General features: G+C 46.4%; 1 protein-coding gene across 1 annotated transcript in view; it reads right to left on the bottom strand.

Moving 5' to 3' along the window:
* Positions 1–22,131, bottom strand: part of LOC107122392 (tropomodulin-2-like) — a 40,810-nt gene extending 18,679 nt beyond the window's left edge. Inside the window, exons 1-3 of the mRNA XM_015425482.1 lie at positions 21,978–22,131; positions 17,382–17,538; positions 370–492 (exon numbers count right to left, since the gene is read on the bottom strand). Of these exons, the coding sequence (XP_015280968.1) occupies positions 370–492; positions 17,382–17,538; positions 21,978–22,103 (406 nt within the window). The 5' untranslated portion in view covers positions 22,104–22,131. The remainder of the gene's footprint in view (positions 1–369; positions 493–17,381; positions 17,539–21,977) is intronic.
* Between the last annotated feature and the right edge of the window lie 264 nt (positions 22,132–22,395).

Here is a 22,395-nt window from a genome sequence, read left to right as displayed (position 1 = left end):
AAAACCCTACGTCATAGCTCACTGGCTCCATGTGCTTCTGCCAGCTGCGTAGCACAGAGTATACAGGAGCTTCTGGTATCCAAGAGGTAAGATGTGAAATTGCCCAAGCAGACACACAGGAGACACGCATCAGAAGCCAAAGACCAAAGATTTTAGTTGAAGCAGTTCTTCCCTGCCAAGCAAACTCAAACAGTGTGAACACAGTTGCATGAATGGCGAGGGGGGTGCCCTGACAGTGGGCGATGGGCCCCATGGGTGAGAGTGCCAACCAACCCAAAGAAATGAAGTCCATCTCGAGACAGCTGAAACTGCTGCTAAAATTGAAATAAAATCATAGCCAGAAATGATAGTTTAAGGACAGCAACAAACCTGCCAGATCGTACAGCTCAGTATCCGAAGCGCTGGCCAGGGCTTCTTCTAATTCTGGATCCAGGGTCACCTTCTCCTCTGTGCGGGTTTCTGTGGGTTTTTCTTTGGGGACAAATGCTTTCCCTTCAATAGATAATGAATAAGGCAAATTAAATATGGTGGCAGTGACACAGCCACTAAAAAACGTCAGCGATACTCAGACAATTCATCAATTCTGACGGAACCTATTCCAGGGAAGTAGTAACTGTATAGTGTGGATGTCCAAAATCTGATCAACATAATCATTGAGGAGGAGCCATGACTCAGAGGGAGAGGATCTGCTTGGTGTCCAGAAGGTCCCAGGTTCAATCTTATAAGCATTGACAGCTTCAAGAGGTGACTGGATAAACATATGGAGCAGAGGTCCATCAGTGGCTATTAGCCACAAGGTCTAGATGGAACACTATGTCTGGGGTAGTGATGCTCTGTATTCTTGGTGTTTGGGGGGCAACAGTGAGAGGGCTCCTGGAGTTCTGACCCTGCTGTTTGACCTCCTGATGGCACCTGGGTTTTGGCTCCTGCTTTGGCACAGAGTGTTGGACTGGATGGGCCATTGGCCTGATCCAACATGGCTTCTCTTATGTTCTTATGTTCTCTTATTTTCTAATCCCTGGCATCTCCAGTTAAAAGGACCAGATAGTAGGTGACGTGAAAGACCTCTGCCTGAGACCCTGGAGAGCTGCTGCCAGTCTGAGTAGACAATACTAGGGATGGGCACTGACCTTGATTGACTGATGGTCTGATTCAGGATATGGAAGCTTCATATGTGTTCATGCGTATTCCCAAGTGAATGCTAGCAGCCCCATGTTAATTTTGTGACTGTCCAAAAAAACCCCACAGATACCTATTTTACCACTGCTCCTACAGGCACAGAAAATGCTAATTACCACATTTAGTTGATTGTCACCATTCATCAGTGAATGCTGAGTTTCCAAACAAGAACACAATTTCTCTGTGATCGTTGACACTTGGAAATTCATCAAAATTTGGACAGCTATAGTAACATATATAAACCATAAAGAATTGTACTCTAAACATCAAGCTCATGAATCCCAGTTTTAAAAGACCCCCCACACATTCAGTCTTTTAAAGAAAACTCCTATCAAAAGCCCTTCGGAAGCAGACTAATGTAATTTATTATTTGTGCCAAATAACTTAACATCTGGTTTTTATGATGAGGATTTTCAGAGATGTTAAGACTTGGCTTAACTTCTCCCCCTGATGCCACCCCCATTGATTCTGATGACAGCAGAGCTTGGACAACAACACTGAATGCTATTCGACTTCTACTTCGTAGAGAAATGGGACCTGGCAGCTGTTCAAGAAGCATCCCTCCATAGGAACTTTCCCACTGTACAGAAGCCTGCAAAAAAACCCACACAAGCACTCAAGAATTGTTCCCATGCAATTGCCTGCTGATTGCTGCAATCCAGAGGAGTCCTGATTTTGCAAAGCAATCTGCAGATGTTTAGTATGTGAACTAAGCTTACATGATTTTTCCCCCCTTAAGCAAAATGTAGAGACCCAGACTGTCAAATCAGTCAGAGGTATCCTACTGGGGAAGAGGCTGTTAAATGAAATCTTCCTTCTCTCTTGTTTGTGTTTGAAAGAGCTCCCCACCTAGATTATTTACCTCCAGTAGGGAAGGGGAACTATGCCCATAAAAGTCATTTTTTAGGAGAGTCATTTTTTAAAAAAAAATCAGGGAAACAATGCAAGAAAATGAGTTTAAAACATCCCTTCCACAGAGCTGCAGCTTTGATCTATACAGGGGGCCCTCCCTCCCCAAGGCTACTTTTTAAGTCCGAACACATCTGGATTTCCAGTCACAGAACTCCAACATCACATGTAGCTTGATGAGAGTCCCAAACCAGGAGCTGCTGCCTACACCTTGATTCCGTTTTAGTGGCAAAGTTGTATGTATTTAAAAGCACCAATTGTAAGTTTTAACTACTGCAACATTAGCAAAATAGTCCCATGAAAGGAATTTGTGGCTTTTGGCCATGCCTACCTAGGCCACTGGCCCAGTCAGTTTGTGACACCAGGTGGTGGGTACAGCACAATACAAATGTTTGTGATTTAACTATAGAGCTATGTACAAGATCCAGGCAAAAACAGTCATCTATGCTAGGGTTACTAGATGTCCTTTTTTTTAGAGGACATGTCCTCTTTTTTGTGTGTGTCTGTCCTCTTTTGGGCTCTTTAAAAAAAACAACTGATGAAAATGTCCTCTTTTGGGGTTGGAAGGTTAGAAATATCCCTAGTTACCAGCAATTATCACAGCTTCAATAGGAGGGGTATTTAAAATGAGATCTGTCACAGTCATCACTTGTTTGAAGTAGTCAGTCGGGAAGTATGACCTCTTTTTTGCTTTTCAGAATATGGTAACTCTATGCCCATCTTGATTTGGAGCCTGACTGGCTGAAACTGAAGGCAGTTCATCTCTAGACTCACACTGCTGCAATTGATCTAAAACTACCACAAAGCAAGCTGCTGAAATGCAGCAAGACAGCACAATAGTATTAACGGTAAAGAACTGGAGAGATGGCCGGGGATCTAGAGGTACTCCACTGAGGAATCACTTAATGTATTTGTATAAAGAATTTACTTTCACTAGAGGTGACATTTTTATCGAGCCTGTGCCTGTCAGAATAGCCGGACAAGCATGGATTAAGCAAAGGAAGCTTTCCCACTACTTATTTCTTTCAAATATTCTACAAGCTGTGATATGGGACTTGGTGGAGCTATCCCATTTAAGACAAGGTAGAGCTCGATCTCACACAGAATTCAGTATTGCTGACTTCACAGCCACTGACCCAAGTGCTTGGCCACATCATTTCCCCATAGTTATTTTAATAAATGCAAATCTGTATCTGCTCAGCAGATTTATATTTATTTGTTTGTTTGTTTAATTTATATCCCACCCTTCCCACCGAAGCAGGCTCATTTATGCCCCAGTGATGTCTGGCCATGAACCTGAAGCACCCCATCAGACTTCACCTTATAGACTGACATCTTCCATTTGTTACTTTCTGCAGCTTCCATAGCAGATGCAAAACTCAGTTATCCCCACTGGACCTTAGCCCGTAAACAAGCATATTTCAGTCAGGCATTAACTAAACCCATTGTTCTAGGGTTGGAGTGACCTTCAGATGCAGGTGGATTGGCCCAGTCTCTAATTCTCTCAGCTGTCTGGCAGCTTTTGACATGAAAAATCTAGCCTGGAGTACTGCGAGATATTTCAGATGTTGCTCTAAAATTACTTTGTTGTTATACGGCTTGGAGATACCATTTTGTCACCTTAACCAGATTGTTCCTTTGAGTTACTCACAGCTCCTCTATGTCCTTGCTCTTCCACAGCTTCCCCTTTCTGTAGAATGTATCATTTTCCCTTGTCATGGCCTTGATTGCTGTTTTCGCACACCAGACTACTGTTTAGCTATTTCAGTACTGCTTTCCTTAGTGTAGCATGCCCAGTGCCTCCAGGTGCATAAAAGATTATGCAGGGCCCTAATTGGGACCCTAGCATGGTGGAGGAAGCATTGAACCTTTTCCTCCTGCACAGGGCTCTTTTTGTAGAAAAAGCCCAGCAGGAACTCATTAGCTTAATAGGCCACACCCAACAGCAGAAACTCATTAGCATATTGGGCCACACCCCTGACAGCACAGCTCATTAGCACATTAGGCCACACCCCCGTGTTACCAGAAGTGTGGTCATCCAGCTACACCCACCTTTTGCTTGTTATTCTGTTTACCTTGTTTGTTGTCAACACCCAGGGCCTTTTTTTGTAGCAGGAACTCCTTTGCATGTTAGGCCACACCCCCCTAATGTAGCCAATCCTAATGAGTTCCTGCTGTTGGGTGTGGCCTATTATGCTAATGAGTTCCTGCTGGGCGTGGCCAACTCAGGAGACAGCCGGAACTCCGTTCCTGTGCGTTCCTGCCCAAAAATAGCCCTGCTCCTGCACAATTTTCGCAATCTGAAATGCCCCCCGGGAGTTGCTGTTTGCCCCACTGGGACAAACACACAGGCAGGTTTTTTTGGTTTTGCTGTCAAGTCGCAGCTGATTTATGGTGACCCTTGGTGAGGTTTGCAAGCCAAGAGGCATTCAGAGGTGGTTTACCGTTGCCTCCCTCCATCTCACAGCCCTGATATTCCTTGGTGGTCTCCTATCCAAATACTGATTAAGGCCAACTAATGAGATCAGGCTATCCTGGGCATAAGCAATGTAGCTTTCAAAATTGTGAATTGATGCAGAAACAAAAGGGTGGAGATCACAGGAGTTCCAAACTATACATTATATTCAGGGATAAATAATTTATCACCTTTTTTTTGTAAAAATAAACCCAAAATGCACCTGCTACCCTGTTTCCCCGAAAATAAGACCTACCCCAAAAATAAGCCCTAGCAGGATTTCTATGCATTTGTGGTATAAGCCCTAGTGTGTTTTCTTGAGAAAAAATAAATATAAGACAGTGTTTTATTTTCGGGGAAACACGGTATTTTGAAGTGGGGTGTTCAACTTCGCATTGTCTTAATCCTTTCTTCCCTAGATAGCGTAACTAGAAATTCCATGGACCAGACACAAGGCATCTGCTGTGCCACTGAATTCATTTTGCCAGTGAAATAAAATGGGTTATCTCAGCAGTGTAATTGCAACAAGAGCCTTTAAGACTCAGACGGAGCTATAGGTCAGTGGCAGAGCATCTGATTTGCATCTACAAAATGCAGGGTTCAATTTCCATCGTCACAAATCAGTTTAAAAAGATCTCAGGTAGCAGGTGTTCAGAAAGACCCTTGTCTGTCTAAGATCCTGGAGAGCTGCTTGCCAGTCACAACAGACGATATTGGATTAGAAGGACAAGTGACCTGACTTGGTAGAAGGCAGCTTAAAACAACAACAACATTGCATTTACGGAAACAATGGTTGTGGTCACATGCGCAAGATAACGCGGGAGAGGGGGTAGCAACGCTATTTGCTCCTCAAGGATTTTTTTAAATTTTATAGTTTTTATTCATATTAACATTGCAAATTTATAACAGTTCGTACAAATGAAATTATACAAAGTACCATTTCAAAACAAACATGATACTGTAAGTTAAGAATTCCTTTCGATGAACTATCAACTCTAATCCAACGTGTTAAGTACAGACTTTCATAAACATCAAACATCTTTCTATACTTTAAGTTGGTGTTCTACTTTTTTTTTTGTAAATAATAAGGACTCTTAATTAATGATCATTTATACACAAGGCGCAGAATTAAGACGATAAAAGTAATTTAAAAGTAAAATGTTAATAAAATAATAATGATTCAGATCCATTTATAAAATTGAGACCACTGAGAGGATACAAATTGTTGCTGAGACAAATAATCCAGGATTGGATACCATTTTCCTGTGAATGACGATTGATTTGGTAATCGAGAATTATAAGATAGTTTATTGGTTACTGCATCCATAAGGTAGTGGTTCCACAATTTCTGGAACCAAATGTCAATTGTTGGAGCTCTTTCATCTTTCCACAAAGATGCAATTGTTGTCTTTGCAGCATCTAGCATGATTTCGATAGTATCTTTATGGGGTCTGCCTTCGAGTTCCTTTGGCCATGTATTTAAAAATAAAATTTCTGGTTCTAAGGGTACTTGTATTTTGGTGATTTCCTGAATGATTTTCAGTATTTTTCCCCAAAATTTCTGTATTATTCCACACTTCCACCAACAATGGGAGAGATCTCCCACCTGGGAACACTTTTTCCAGCATTGAGATGATTTAGTAGGTGATATGTAAGAATTTTTTTGGGGTGTTGCGTACAAACATGTCATAATCTTTAGATTTTGGAATTTCTCCTCAAGGATTTGACCCGCATTTGCGCGATCACAAAGTCACGGGGAGCTGCAGGGGCAGCCCACCACTGCGTGATCAGATGCAACCGCGGGTGAATCGGTTTGTTTTTTTGCCGTATGTTACCGGTGCGCTTCAACGAGAGATTGATGATTCGCATCCCCACACTGAGTGCTTCCCATGCAGTGTGCGATGATGCGCATACTGAAACAGGGGGGAAAACAACGGCATGGAGTCAGGATGGCCTGATTAGACCATCCCGACGCCATGGGAGCGCACTGGAGCAATCAGACAGGGGAAAGTCTGTCCATGGCCCTTAGCAACCCGTTTGCTACTGGACTTTCCCTAGTGTTTTTTTACCCCACTTCTGTGGTGGAGCAAAACAGGTTGCCAACGGGTGCGGGATGCTTCCCAGATGTTTGTGTTAAAATCTGCCCAGCATTCGCGCCTATGGCACAGCTAATTCTACGTGTGATCAAGACCAACACTTGCTTTTCAGCATTTGGAGCTGGCAAGAGCAACAAATCCTACAGAATAGGGCATCTTCACATGGGCTACTTTTACTTCCTATAATGCATCACTGCTAATTAAGTTACCCACATATTTAGGTGCTTGGGTGCAAGCATTTCATTTTTTATTTTTATTTTTTACATTTTTATCCTGCTCCACCACTAGCTCCATGTGGCTGTCCCTCAGATGTGGAGCGTCTAAAAAGATGGCAGGGCTTGTAGTTTATGAAATAACTTTACAAAATAACTTTATATAAATTATTTCAGTAATCCTTACAACAGCCTTATAAAATAGGTCAGCATGATTATACCAGTATTATTTATTCCATTCTTATTCTGCCCTTCCTCCAGCATACCTGGGCAGCACCTGGCCTTCCCCATTTTATACTAACACCAGCTCTGTGACTAGGTTCAGCCAAGGGTCCCCAACCTTTCTGAGCCTGTGGGAATTCTGACACAGGGTGGTGGGCTGTGGGCACAACCACAACATGGCTGCCACAGGGGGTGTAGCCATACACACAGAGGAAACTCAAGTGCAGGAGAAAAGAATATTAATTTTTGAAAGGACACTGGGAAAGAGGAGTGAGTGAGAATAAAGCCAGTACTGTGGTGGAGGCTACCACTGAAACAATATTATTTTAATCTGCACAGCCAATCAGATCTCCAATGGCCGATCAAAAGCCCTGCTGACCAAAAACCAGGGCTATTTTGAGGCAGGAACGCACAGGAACAGAGTTCCGGCTGGCTTCCAAGTTGGCCACGCCCAGCAGGAACTCATTAGCATAATAGGCCACACCCAACAGCAGAAACTCATTCGGATTGGCTACATTAGGGGTGTGTGGCCTAACATGCAAAGGAGTTCCTGCTACAAAAAGCCCTGGGTTTTGACAACAAACAAGGTAAACAGAATAAGAAGGAAAAGGTGGGTGTGACTGGATGAGCACACTTCTGGCAACAGGGGTGTGTGGCCTAATATGATAATAAGCTGTGCTGTCAGGGGTGTGGCCTAATAGGCGAATGAGTTTCTGCTGTTGGGTGTGGTCTATTATGCTAATGAGTTCCTGCTGGGCTTTTTCTACAAAAAAAGCCCTGCCAAGAACCCCCCATGTAGCCCGTCCCACTTTCCAAAAATACTTGGTGTGCACCAGGAAAGATTCCAGCAGGCACAATGGCGCCACATTGGGAGGCCCAGTTTAGGCTGAGAAACTGACTGATCCAAGTTCACCCATTAAGCTTTACAACACAGGAAAGGTTTGAACCTAAGTCTTCTCCGTTTTAGTCCAACACTCTAACTGATAAGCCACATTGGCTCTGCAACCAAATATTACAGATAGGGGACCAAGGATGAGGCATTATGTCTTTGTCTAAGGCTAATTGGTGCCTTTGTGGCCAAGATGAGATCTGAATCAGGGATTTTCAAGCTCACACACTTAGCCACTATAGTAAATTAGCTCTCTAGACACACAGTTTCCTGAGGCCATGGTTTTCAAAGTATGAAATAAACCTTCCTAAGAAGATGTGAGCAGTTGCTAAGAAAGATGTTAAATTCCTTCCTGATTCCACTGTCTCCCTGCTAAGCTTTGGAATTCACCACACAAACACACACACACTTTCCCCTCCCTTTCTTGCCTCACAACATAATTGAAACCATACAGCCAGCTTCAACATATATAAAGCACCACCCCAAGCAACTTAATTTTCCATCTTTCAGCCAGCTGGTTGACGTTGGATAGTTCTTTTGTTCAAGAATCCCCTAGTGAAGCACTCCATTTCAGACAAAAGGCAAATGAACTGGGTTAGGGAAAAAATAACTAACTGTAGACGTTTCCAGGAAGAATTAGACGGACTGTGATTTAATGTCAAGTCTCTGATATTTTTTTCCACTTCCCTCCCACTGACGAGCTACACCAAACTCATGCTTCACTCCAATTTAAGTTTCGGTGTGCATGGCTTGCTGTGAGGGCAGATACACATGTGAAGGGTCAAACCTTTTACTACACATAATCTGGAAGAATTTCCCCTCCCCTTTCCTTCCCTGTTTCAGATCAGTAATTCCTATTAGGCTCCTGACTTTACCTACAAGTATGTCTTGGAACAGAAGTTAAGTACTGCAAATCCGTTTTGCTGCCCCCTGCTCCTGTGTCTTTAATAACACATGGCTCTACGGATAGGGCTTTTTTTCTAGAGGAACATACAGGAACAGAGTTCTGGCGCCTCTTTGACAAAATTCTTTTTAAAATGTTTAAAAGTTCGTGAGTTTTCAGTATACTCTTGAGAGTCCTGGCACCTCTTTTTCAAAAAAGAAAAAGAAAAAGGGAGGGGGGCCTGTCTACAGACACTGTTGGATTCAGACTAAATTGGCAATTTCCACTGATTCTCCCTTCCCACTGCAAACCCCACCCCATTCATTTTTGCCCTTCAGGCTCCCCAGTCCCTAGAAGCACCATTTTGTGAAGCTCAGTGAACTGCAATGGGAGTGGGGGAAGGTAGGAAAGTCCTGATGGAAAATTTTAAGTATGAATCCAATCGGTTAGCAGGTAATAAAGCTCATCTCCATACTGTGAAAAACTTCACCTGCTATTCTCTGCAAATCAAGCTGCAATTATAGAAAGAGGAGCAAACTAGAGTGTTTGTCCCCCCCCCCCCAGGGTGGAGCCTGGGGAGGGGAGGGTTTGGGGAGGGGACGGACCTCACCAGGGTACAGCGCCATACACTCCACCTTCCAAAGCAGCCATTTTCTCCAGGGGAGCCATCTCTGTCATCTAGAGATCCCTTGTAATAGTGGGGGATCTCCAGGCCCCACCTGGAGGCTGGCAACCCCACTGGAGAGGTATTAACTACCCTGCATTAAATTATCTAAAGTAAACTGCCAAGAAAACACTGTGGGATAGGCTACTAATGTAATTTCTCTGCATCCTATATTTCCAATGGATCCCAGTCAGGGATTAGTTGTAATAAATAATGGGTCCATTCCAGCCATAGCTGATCACTTTCAAATCCCATTGTTTCAATGGGAGAGATTTAAGCAAGTGCTGAAAGTAACAAGTGATTAAAACTACAATCCTTGTCTATTTTACTTACACAGCACTCGCACTTTACCCCCGCCAGATGATTAGGAGGCTTTGCATGAAAATAATGCAATAAAAATATAATCCCCCCCATTTGCATTACTTCAAAGTTTAATCGGGATCAAAGCGAAAACATTGGCAAAGGCCGATGCGTTTTATATTCTTTCTTATTGATGCAGGCTTCTTTGAAGGTTAATCTAGAACATATATGTGCGTGTGTTCTCACAGAAGAAAAAGGGCAAAGAGCAGGAAAATGTTGAAAAATCTCGGCTAGCTGTTGATGCAGCTCAAGCCTGGTAATAAACAGTCAACTCTCTGTGGGGGAGGTCGTGCGCAATGAGCTCATATCCTTTTTCACACATATCTTTTGCTTTTAATTGTATAGAGCCTCAGGAAAGTGTGCAAGCTCTGCTTGAACCGCTTATAGGTGCTCTCTGTAGATTACATATCCATGGTCACAGAATGTTTTAGTGGGGCGACAGTATCACACCTGGTGACCCTGCATAAGATCGGATGAAAAAATGGAGGGCAGGGGGTACGTGATTCCGACCATCAGTGAGCATGGAAATATGTGCATAGGATACTGCTAAGTGAATTAAGGGTGCATGTTTACCCGGAATGAGTAGGAGGCAGCCGGCTGCGCATGTGTGCGCATGCGCAGTTCGGCTGGGAGCCTCGAATGCTCCTGAAGACGGGCGCTCCTGCAATCCAACAGCTGCACTTGCTGCGGCGTTTCAGGTAAATCTTTCTCTTTACTAGGTTCTTTTTTGCTCGGCATTACTGGGCTGAAGGGACGGATCGGGGACGAGTGCGCGCCGCTTCCCAGATGTTGCAGTTTGATCGTGCCCTAAGTTACCTTATTCAGAAAGGATCTGTTTGTATTCCCTGGTTCAATTGATTCTCTAGTGCATATGTTCTTGGAATGTCCCTTCTATGAGATTGTGTTACATTACTCCTCTTTTAATTGATAGGCCTGGATTATCTATGTCTGAGGTAATACACTTTTTATTGAGTGACAGGGATCTTGAAGTTACACTGGCAGCTGCAAAATTTATTTCAATCCTTACGTCACTTAAGCAACCCTGCTGCTCAGGGTCAATGTATCAAGTCATTCCTATGGGATAAAGGAGAGGAAAGCTCTCAGGCTGCCTTGCTCCCATTTCCCTGCGCCCTGGCTGGCCTGGCTGGCAACTGCTTGCCACCAGAGCTCCAGTCCTGCAAGCTGCAATTTGGTTCCCATATACGGAAAAGGCCATCTGTGGTTGCTGCCACACGGGGGGAAATTGATGCGGCCAAAGTGCGGCTTTTTAAAGCCGCACCAAAAGAGACACGCGGCGGCGGGATCAGACGATCCCGTGAGCCGCCGCGCAGTTGCTCCCCAGCATGATCAGATGCCGGGGGGAAAGCCACGGAAGGGACTGCGAGGCAGCCGGCTGTGCATGTGTGCGCATGCGCAGTTCGGCTGGGAGCCTCCAATGCTCCTGAAGACGGGCGCTCCGGTGATCCAACGGCTGCGCTTGCTGCGGCGTTTCCGGTTGGTGCTACCTTTTTGGGTTTTTTTTTACTGCGCGGTTTAGGCCTGAAGGGACGGATCGGGGACGGGTGCACGACGATTTCCAGACGTTGCAGTGTGCTCGCGCCCATTTGCTGCACCCCCGATCCGTCCCTCTTCTGGGCCAAAACCTCCCATGTGACCGGGGCCTATGCTTCTCAGTAACCCTTTGGCCAGTGTGAACAGCGTCAGATTGATTCCAATAAGAATGAGCTGTTAAGCTTTCAAGATAATCATTCCATAGCTATTGTACTCAGCAGCACCCGGCAAAGTAAAGGCTGGGGTCAGAAACACCGCATCTCAGATGCACAGCTAACCAACTCTCACGCCTGACCCTCACACAACAATTAGGACGTGTTGCCAACATTGAGTTAGAAGGCTCATCGTAACAGCCCAGAGGAGGCACTTCCTAACAAGCCCTTGTTAGCAGCCAGCTGCTTGGGAGTATTGCTGCAACTACTCCAGGCTGTCATCAGCAAGTAGCTGGTGACTGGCCAGGAGAAGTGCACTCTGCCTCCTTGGTTGCAGTTCTGTCTCCAGCACTCAAAAGGTGGAGGTGAGCCTGGTGGACTGGTCTTAAACAACTGTGTCTCACCAGCTGCATGGGGCTGGGTGGTGGCTCTGGATCAGCTGTGGGCGGTGAATCTTGGTCAGCCTCCAGCTCATCAGCCTGTTTGCTGGCTTCTGCTAACTCAGAGCCAGCCATGCATGGCTCCCCTTTTCCTGAGAAGTCCTCCTCCCCTGAGGACTTCGTGCTGAGCTCAGGCTGACCCACGACACTATGAAGGGGGGAGTCATCTCAGTAAGCCAAGGTTCATTGGGATCCAGTTGCAGAGGGCCCATCCTTGGATATGCAGCTCAAGAAGAAAAAGAGGGAACAAGCCAAGACCTACCATAACTGGAAGGCCAACAGCAAGATTTGCAGGTTCAGCGAGTCATGTATGGAGGACAGCATCCTTTGCCCAGGGTCCGGCCTGGGAAGCACATCCCCAGGACTCTAAGTAGTGGGACATCTCCAGACAGGAGGGTGGATATAGTAATAGTTATTAATGGGAGCACCATCTGGGGATGGGGCTGCAGTTCAGATGAAATGCCTTGGAAATATGTATATCACTGGCCAGTTCACTGATTCAACACCGAGTGACTATTGTTATATATGATTAAATTGGGCCTATGTACTAGGAACACATACCAAAGGCCAACAGGGAAGGGAGAGAGAGGGGCCTCTTTGTCCTGTGTTAGTTACATTGCTGTGGTTACTGTGATGCATTAAGCATGCAGGCATGCACGCGCAAGCAATAAAAGTCCTTAAAATACACTGCTTTTTTTGTAAAAAAAAATAACCTTCAGTGTTTTCAGGCATGTACCCCCCCACCCCAAATCTGTCCACTCCCACTGAAATGTGAGTTGGTATCTAACTAACCATCTAAAGTTATTATACTGGATAAATACAACAATCAAATCACATTGAAGTTTACAATCTGTATAAAGACAACGATCAAATCACATTCAAATTTATAATCGAAAAAGGGGGAAAAACATACAAGAGAGGTGGGGGAAAGGGAGAGGAAGCCAAGAAAAGCTGGATAAAGGTGAAACATGCAGTCTAGGAAAAGAATACTAAATAGTGTTTAATTTTTCTGTTTTCATATATAAAGAGTCTCTGTGTTCTGTACAAAGATGCCAGGGGTCTGACTGGCTGCAGGTAGAATTACCGGTTATATAGGCAGACACATGTCTGCTGGTTAATATTAATTTGGGGCAAGGGGGAAGGTTAGCAGGGCAGAATCAGTGGGTGGTGGCTGCTGCTTAACATTACCTAATAATAATTAAGTGTTGTTGAGTCTCAGCTGACTTATGGCAAACCCCCCCATAGGGTTTTCAAAGCAAGAGTCGAGCAGAGGTGGTTTGTTTGCCACTGCCTTCCCTGCTAACATTACCTACACCCACAGATACTCAGTGGGTCTTACTCTTGGGGGGGGGGGGGGCTCTACCACAAATGTTCCACATGTCCCTGTTTGGCAGAGGTAGTCCCTACTTTCTGGTACCTGTTCCTGATAAATCACTGTCCCTTGTTCTCCTCAAGGGGAGATTTTATTTGTTTGTTTGTTTGTTTATTTATTTATTTATTTGACTTATATACCGCTCCTTCCCATAGGCTCGGAGCGGTTTACAATCAATTTATGCCTATCTAGGGCCACATGTTCTATGGGGGGGTGACTGCCTACCGGCACCCGGGCAGCAAGGCTCTCTTGTTGTTGCTCTCTTTCTTTCTCAGCTTCATTTATCCGTGGTGGGCTTCTTTCCCATCCATCTTTCTGGCGGCGGTGGCGGTGCTGGTCTTATTTTTGTAGCAGCTCCTCTAGGTCGGGTCCTTGTGGTGCGAGGCTGTGATGACCGTAGCTTCGGCATTTGTCCCACTGGCTCCACCGCGCTTGCGTCATTACACCTCCGCTCCTTCCAGTCAGTCTCCAGCCGGATTCAGCTGCTATTCGACGCCAGATATTCGCCGTCGTCACCCCTCGCCGCTCGCCATTTATCGCCGCCACTCATCGCCACACCACTGCTTGCTGGTGCTTCTGCCACACTTTCTGCTGCACACCGCCCCATAGGGAGGAGGGTGCCCCCTGCTCTACTTCTCCAAGTAGGACAAGAGTCGTTCTCTGTCAAAGGGTCCCGTGGATATGCCCTTTGAAAAGGTTAGCGCACGAACATGTCCCACACAGTATACTTAGCATTGCTTCCGCCACAATCCCTGTAACTTCCTCTCCAAATAGTGAAAGTGGCTGAATGCATCTGTGTTCCAGCTACTGCATTCCAAACAGATCCATTGTGAGATTAAACATTCTTCTTCAACAACAGAAAGGAAACTGTTATTAGCCATTTTACAAATTTGCTTGCTGCAAGCAGAAGTCTGTGCAAGGTTTCAGACAGGGTACCTGTCCAAAGACTCCTGAGTAAATTTAGCAGTCATGGGATAAGAGGACGGGTTCTCTTTTTATTTATTTTTTAATTGATTAAATTAGGTTTTTAGGCTGTCCTTCCTTGCAAGCTGCGGTCTCGCACACACTAAATGATCCACTTTCAATCCACTTTCAGTGCACTTTCCAAATGGATATTACTGTGTGAACTGGCAAAACCCAGTTGGAAAGTGCATTGAGAGTGGATTTCAAGTGGATTATTCAGTGTGTGCGATCGCAGCCCATGTTAGGGATTATTAGGAAAAGGACTGAGAATAAAACAGCCAATATTGTAATGCTGCAGTGTTTATGGTGCAGCTTCATTTGGAATACAGTTCTAGTCACCATATCTCAAAAAGGTCATTGCAGAGCTGGAAAAAGTACGGAGGAGGGGAAGCAAGATAATTAGCGGGTCGGAGCACCTTCTCTGTGAGGAAAGACTGAAAAATCCTGGGCATCCAGGTCAGACAAAAGGAAATACTACTTTACACAGAGAGTGATTAAAATGTGGAATTCGCTGCCAGAGGATGGAGTAATGGCCACAGGAATAAACAACATTAAAAGGGGGTTAGATAGATTCATGGAGGATAACTCTGTCAATGGATACTAGCCATGGTGGCTACAGGGAACCTCCACATTCAGAGGCACTAATCCTCTGAATCCCAGAACTAGGAGGCAACATCAGGGGAAGGCAGAGCAGAGGTCCATCAGTGGCTATTAGCCACAAGGTATAGATAGGAGCGCTGGGGCAAGTGATGCTCTGTCGTCTTGGTGCTTGGGGGCGGGGGTCAACAGTGGGAGGGCTTCTAATGTCCTGGCCCCACTGGTGGACCTCCTGATGGCACTGGTATTTCTGGCCACTGTGTGACACAGAATGTTGGACGGGATGGGCCTTTGGCCTGATCCAACATTGGCGTCTCTTATGTTCTTATGTTATGTTCTTAAGGCCTCGGCCTCTCTGCCCTATTGTTGGCCCTCCAGAGGAACTGGTTGGCCACTGTGTGAGACAGGAGGCTGGACTAGAGTGACTATTGGTCTGATCCAGGGGTCATTTTTGGGGGGGACGCGGGGGGACGCCATCCCCCCGGGTGAGGTGCGGGAGGGCGGGGCCTGGAGCTCCCTGCTGGTGCCCGCTGGAGGTCGCCGCCGGCTGTGGGGAGGACACACTTCTGGTGATGTCAGGGGGTGTGGCATATGCTAATGAGTTATGCTAATGAGTCCCCCTAGCTCTTTTTCTACGAAATGACCCCTGGTCTGATCCATCAACGTTCTTCTTATGCTCTTATGACTGGCAGTTGCAAAGCAGATGAATAAGAATACAGCAGGCAAGGAACATTTTGCAGGGCATAAGAGGTGCATGCTCATGTGCTCGGCCAGTGATCCTTGGTGTGAGAATAGGGCTATTGTTCATATGCAAGTTTCCCTGGGAGGGGAGGGTATTTATAAGGCGTGGATTAGCTTGCACCCCCATTTTCACATGTTGATTTCCCTTTAAAGTGCATCTTCCATCCCCTGCATGTCTTAAAAATGTAGATTGGGGCTGGAGATCCTGTTTCTAATTTATATTTGAGATACCAAAAGTGGTGAGGCACTTGCTAATGAACTAGAGCCCTGAAATTTCATACATGTGTAGTCCAAGGAACACTGATAACCTGGGAAAACCTGAAAATGGAACGCTTGTTCTTCACATTCTCAAAATAAAGCCCACAGTGGTTTAGGTTTCTTGAGACTATTCAGAAAGATGACATTTGGCAAACACACTGATTACTAGATAAGTCAGGGAAACAAGACATTTTTAAACCTTGCTGTCAAAACTTGGGGAATGAAGATCACTTGCTAACAGATGTAGGAATGCGGAAGTCAAGCCAGGCATATGGAGGAATGATGGGTTGTGGGAGCTCTGTCGCCTCTTGCCAAAGGGGGCAATATATCTCTCCTTATATATAATTGAATAGTGGGTGCCAAAGTTCTAATTCTAAAATGCACTCCCTTAGTGTATGGCTGATGGCACTGCTCCTCAGCATATATCGCCACCAATCAGAAGGCAAAGCCCGGGTCCCGTCCACACCACAACTGCTGCAACAACCTGGTCTTTTGCATATGGAAGCTGATTGGACTTCAGTCCATTCCACACCTCAAACTCCCCCCCCCCCCCGCAAGGCAGTTGGAATTTTCAGTTGCATAACATACCTCATAGGGGAGAGGAGAATGGGTAACAATGGTTACCACTCTCCAGGTGAGGGCTACAGATAACTCAAACATACAAATGCTCTTCAGGTAGCAGAGATCAGTCCCTCTGGAGAAAACAGTGGACTCTGTCATTAAACCCTGCTGAGGTCGCCACAGGAAACTGACACTGTTTGCCCAAAGCCAGAGCACTCTCCCAGAGCCTCTTTCTAGATCCCGTTGTATTTATTTCCGCAACGGGCATTATTTCTAGTATATATATATATATATATATATATATCCATGCTTAGAGAATGCAGACTTCCTTTACTAGCTCATATATGCACACCTGCCCATATGCTGAGTTGTGGTGACTGGGATTAAAATATTAACTAACACAACCTGAGAACAGATTTCCCCACCACACACCAAAGTGTCTTGCCCAGGCCTGTGCAAATCAAAAATGGTTTTTGTACTCTTGTTTTGTACCCTGCAAGGTAATTGACCCCTACAATTTTTAAATTCCAGGGAGACAGCCTGGAAGATTTAATGAGCCAGCCTACAAGGTTGGTGGGCTGTGCTGTACTCAGTGGGGTTTCAAGGGGCCCAGGCCTGATCGTGAGAAACACTGCAGTAGGAGATTGTAGAAAAGCCACAACAAAAAACAAACACACACAAGACTTTGGTGTAGTTGGCTTCTGAACTAGCAGGAAACCACAGGCTAAACTAGCAATTTATCTGGGTTGGTTTACACAAGTTGCACATAAAACCCTGTAATCTGGCATTTTAATCTTTCTTCAGTAGGCGCCCAGCTAGCATAAATTGCTTTGTTCACATCTCCCATCATTTCAAGACTGTTTCAAGGAACATTTACCTTTCTTTTCTCCAGTAAAAGGCACACAGTCTTCCCTGTCTTTGTGCTCCAATGCTTGCTTCTCCAAGTAGGACAAGAGTCGTTCTCTGTCAAAGGGTCCCGTGGCGGATTTATTGGTCTGGTCCTTTTGTCGGAAGCCTGCTGGCAGAAGTGCATTCTTCCCAAGCAAATGCAAGAGACAGAAATGATAATTGAATAAGTCATTTCCACATTATCTGTAATTTTCTTCCCAGACCCCACACCTGTTTGAGCGGGAATAAGGGCTGGAGCACATGGCACTATTGTCATGGGTCAAATACAGTGAGTTATCCGTACTGGCTATCAGGATTCACAGTGGCCAATGGCCATGCCCATCAGCCTCCTCATATAATCAGCCCATGGGCAGGGCCAGCCCACCCATAGAAGATTTTAGACATTTGCCTAGGGGCGCCACGCCGCCACCTCATGGAAGGGCGCCACCTGGCCTACCGCCACGCCACGCCAAAAGCGACAATCTGTATTTCCCGTCTTCCACCATCGATCCCCAGAGCTCAGGGCGGCCTACCTCGGTCTCTGCCCTTCTCCTTTTTATCCCCTACAACACAACAGAGAGAGAGAGAGGCGCAGAGAGAGAGATGCACTTTCCCGGGTGTGCCTGCCGGTGACAGACTTTCCAAAGGGGAGGCGGCAGCGGCTGCCGAGTCCCGGTACCGCAGTTCCGCAGGTGAAGCTCCAGGCCGCGGAAGCGAGATTTTTGCCGCTCCTTCCGTCCCGCAGGGAGGGGTCACAACCCCTGGCCCAGCTGGCAGCAGGAGGCTCTGGCCCAGCGGAGTGCCATCCAGGCATCCAAGGGAGGCTTCGGGCAGCCAAGCGCCTTGGAAGGGATGGCGGGTTAGCTCACCCCCACACCCCCGGCCTGGAGACACAGGAGTCCCTCCCAACGCATTGGGGTCATTTCCCACCATGGACTGGCCAGGTTCCATTGAGGGTGATTCCAACTAGCCGGGCACGCAGCCCCGTCCGAGGCACGTCTACTCAACGGGGCTGACTTTCAATAGTCAGAAAACCAGCAAAGGGCCCCGTTTAAAGCAGACCGGCTTTCTTTGCCTGCCATCCCAGGGGTGGGCGCCAGAAGGGGGGGTGCCAGAAATTGGTGGGCACACAGGGGGGCACCAGAAGGTATCCTCGGCTAGTGGGGAAAAAAACCTGGGGCCAGCCCTACCCATGGGTCTCAGTCTTGGAGGGTTAGAGGTTAAATGCCACCCAGATTCTCCTTCTCTTCCTCACATTTGGTGATCCATCTATTTGCTGGGCCACGTGCTCTCCTCTTTTGAAGCATGAGTAGCAAGCCACACATATCCCCTGAGGTCACCTTGCCTCTTGTGACAGTAGGGGCATGTGGCATCTCTGTTACCTGGGCAACTGGACCATCTTGCACCTGCTCCGCAGAGCCCCACCTCAATCCACAGCTGCCTCAGCAACCCACATTCTGGAGCACTAGAAGGCCATACAAGCAGGGCTGCTGGGGGGGGGGCTGGGGGGGACAAAATTCCCAGGGCCCAGGTCAGCTGGAGGGCCCCTGAAGACAGCATCATGCTGCATCTCCATTTATTTTACTTCTAATGCAGTTCTGCAATGCAGCCGCTAGGGGCACAGGGAGGCCAGAGAGCAGTAAATACCGGTCCCTCTACTCTATGTGCCTTTCTGCAAGGTTTACTACAAGGAGGTGAACACTTGCATATCCTGCTAAACCCATTAGCCAGGGCAACACAGGAGTAAAGCAAAACTAGGCAACACAGCTCATGGCTGCTGCAGTCATTGCCAGTCTGCAGCCTCCTAACAAGGTTGTTGTTTCCATCAGTCTGTTGTTTCCCTCCTCCTTTTCTTCCATAGTTTTGTCTGCTCAGCCACATTTATTTCATTTGTTTATTTATTTGGATTTATATCCCGCCCTCCCCGCGGGCGGACTCATGGCAGGTAACAACAGTGTAAAATACAACACAGTTAAAACCAGAATAAAACAACAGTATAAAATACCATACTCCTAAGAACCATGTCAGCTCTGACAGAACCATATCAACAGTGGTGGTGGATCCAGACCACTGGTGGGGTCGGCCACAAAGAGCCCGCCTCCTCAACCAAAAGCCTGGTGGAAGAGCTCCATCTTACAGGCCCTGCGGAATTGTAATAGGTCCCGCAGGGCCCTGATCTCACGCGGGAGCTCATTCCACCAGGTCCTGGCCCTGGTCAAGGCAAGTCGGATGTCCCTGGGCCGGGGACTACCAAGAGTTGTTGATTAGTCGATCTTAGTGCTCTACAGAGCTCATAAGGGGAGAGGCGGTCTCGAAGAAATGCTGGCCCCCGGCCGTATAAGGCTTTAAAGGTAAGTACCAGCACCTTGAAACGGATCCGGAATTCAATAGGCAGCCAGTGCAGTTCACGCAGCATTGGGTGGATGTGAGCCCACACAGGCACCACTGTCAACGCATGCACTGCCACATCCTGGAATAGCTGCAACGTCCAGAGCAGAGTCAAGGGCAGCCCCACGTAGAGAGAGTTACAATAATCCAGTCTGGAAGTGACCATTGCATGGATCACAGTCCCTTGGTCTTGGGGAGTGAGATACGGGGCCAACAGCCTGACCTGCCTCAGATGGAAGAAGGCAGACCTGGCAGTGGCGGTGACCTGGGCCTCCAAAGACAGGGAGGCATCCAGGAACACCCCCAGGCTCTTCACCCTCGATGTCGGGACCAATGGGGCCCCGTCAAAGGCTGGGAGCCTGATCTTCCTTAATGTGTTGTAGAAAACAAAACAACCTTTCCTCCTTTTTAACTTTTCTTCCTCTTTCCTACATTTTTCTCCCTCATTTTGCATTCTTCCTTTCATGATATGCCTTCATTTCTCTCTCCCTGCCCCCCCTCCTTTCTTTGTCAGTCTCAAGTCAACTCCTTCTCATCCCTGGTTGGCAATCTGTAACATACTTCATAGCAATATAGCAGCAAACCCTTGTTAATATTATGAACAGAAGCGGTGTGTGGGGGGGTAATATGTCCCTACAATCTATCAAAGAAGCAGGGCTTTTTTTGTAGAAAAAGCCCAGCAGGAACTCATTAGCATAATATACCACACCCAACAGCAGAAACTCATTAGCATATTAGGCCACACCCCTGATAGCACAGCTCATTGGCATATTAGGCCACACACCACATGTTACCAGAAGTGTGGTCATCCAGCCACACCCACCTTTTGCTTCTTATTCTGTTTACTTTGTTGTCAAAACCCTGGGCTTTTTTTGTAGCAGGAACTTCTTTGCATGTTAGGCCACGCACCCCTAATGTAGCCAATCCAAATGAGTTTCTGCTGTTAGGTGTGGCCTGTTATGCTAATGAGTTCCTGCTGGGGGTGGCCAACTCAGGAGCCAGCTGGAACTCCGTTCCTGTGCGTTCCTGCCCCAAAATAGCCCTGCAAAGAAGTAAAAGGATGTTTCCCTCCCCTCTTTACATGCAATCTGTCTCAGTGGTTACACATGTGGAATAGAAGTTAGAACTCCTTCTAACCCCCCCCCCCAATTTTAGATTTAATTACATTTTAAACACTGTTCAAGCAGCAGGTTGTTGTTGTATTGGTGGGACATCTCATATCCCTTTGTAAGTGCTATTTTGCTACTGCAGACATTATAAGGTTGCCAAGTCCTTACTGTCTGTATAGCGGGGGAGTCCAGCGCTGCTCTGGGAGGCCATGCGCGCATGCACCGCAATTACATCACCCGCAATTACAACCACGTCGGGCACGCCAGGGGCAGGGCCACAATAATCCGAGGGATAACCATAGAGTTTTCCCTCGGATGACCGCGCCCCCGCCCTCAACGCGCCCAACGCAACTGCGTCACTTCCGGGTGATGTGCTGTTGCCGGGGACGTCACATGCTTTGGGAGTGGGGTTCCCCCCGGGGCCCGATCCGCCGGTGGCAGGTAATGGGCCTCTCGGGAGGGGGTTTCCCCACCCCCTGGGGGGACTTGGCAAGCCTAAAACATTAATCTACATGTTATATGACAAATGAATGTTTCGTGTTTATTATTTTTATTTTATAAGCTGCCTTGGGGTGGTTCCTGGAGAGACAGCATACAAATGTTCCAAGTAGATTAATACATAAATATAGGTGATAGGGTACATACATAAAAGTCCCGATTTCAGTCCTTGACATCTTTTTTTTTAAAAAAAAGATCTCAAGTCACAGAGCTGGGAAAGGGTCTTGCCTGAGAGCTGGGAAGCTACAATACTGGTCCAAATAGATCAAGGGTCTGTTTCAGTATCAAGCAGCTTCATGTATTCCTGAGACATCCTGTGATCTGAGAACTGCTTCAGAGCTCTGTGCGGCTTCTTCTCCCACTCTGTAGCAAGCAGAAAATGATGCTAAGCAAGCAGATGTATGCACATTTCTACAACTTCCTGCAGTTTCGAAATCCAGCTTTTCCAGCCACAAAGTCTGGGTTATTTCGGGACAGATTGTTTTGTTTTTTTAATGCTAAATATACACTGCCCTGATACTTTGCATGTGTCCCTTTGAGCCTTTCTGAAGATTCTGGAATGTGATTCTGCGACTTTGTTTAATACACACCTCTGGATCCAGGTCATCAAGGACACTTTCCAGCTGTTTTAGCTCATCCTCTGTGAGTTTGCTGAGGATTTCATCTTCATTGATGTTCTTGTATTTCTCTAACTCTTTCCGGAATGGCACCGACATGGCTTCTTCTAAACTGTCTCCCGTGAAGTCTGCCTGCCCACCATTCAGGAATCAATCTTCTGAATCCCTGCTAAGAATGAGAAGTTGTCTGTTCTGTGAAGTGATGTTTGTTCAAGTTACAGAAATGGTTTATTGGAGACAATTCCACATTTTTTAATATCTGTGTTACTTTTTTCAGAGCTAAGAAAGAAACCACCCCAGGGCTTAATATGAGCTAGAGCTAGAAGTTCAGATGCAAGGCGGAACCTGGGAAAGTAGGGAAGTATATTAGAGATGCTGTGCAGCATTTAGC

The sequence above is a fragment of the Gekko japonicus genome, unplaced genomic scaffold (assembly GCF_001447785.1).
Source record: "Gekko japonicus isolate JY-2015 unplaced genomic scaffold, Gekko_japonicus_V1.1 scaffold462, whole genome shotgun sequence".
Classification (NCBI taxonomy): Eukaryota; Metazoa; Chordata; class Lepidosauria; order Squamata; family Gekkonidae; genus Gekko; species Gekko japonicus.
This window is presented reverse-complemented; position numbering and strand designations above follow the sequence as displayed.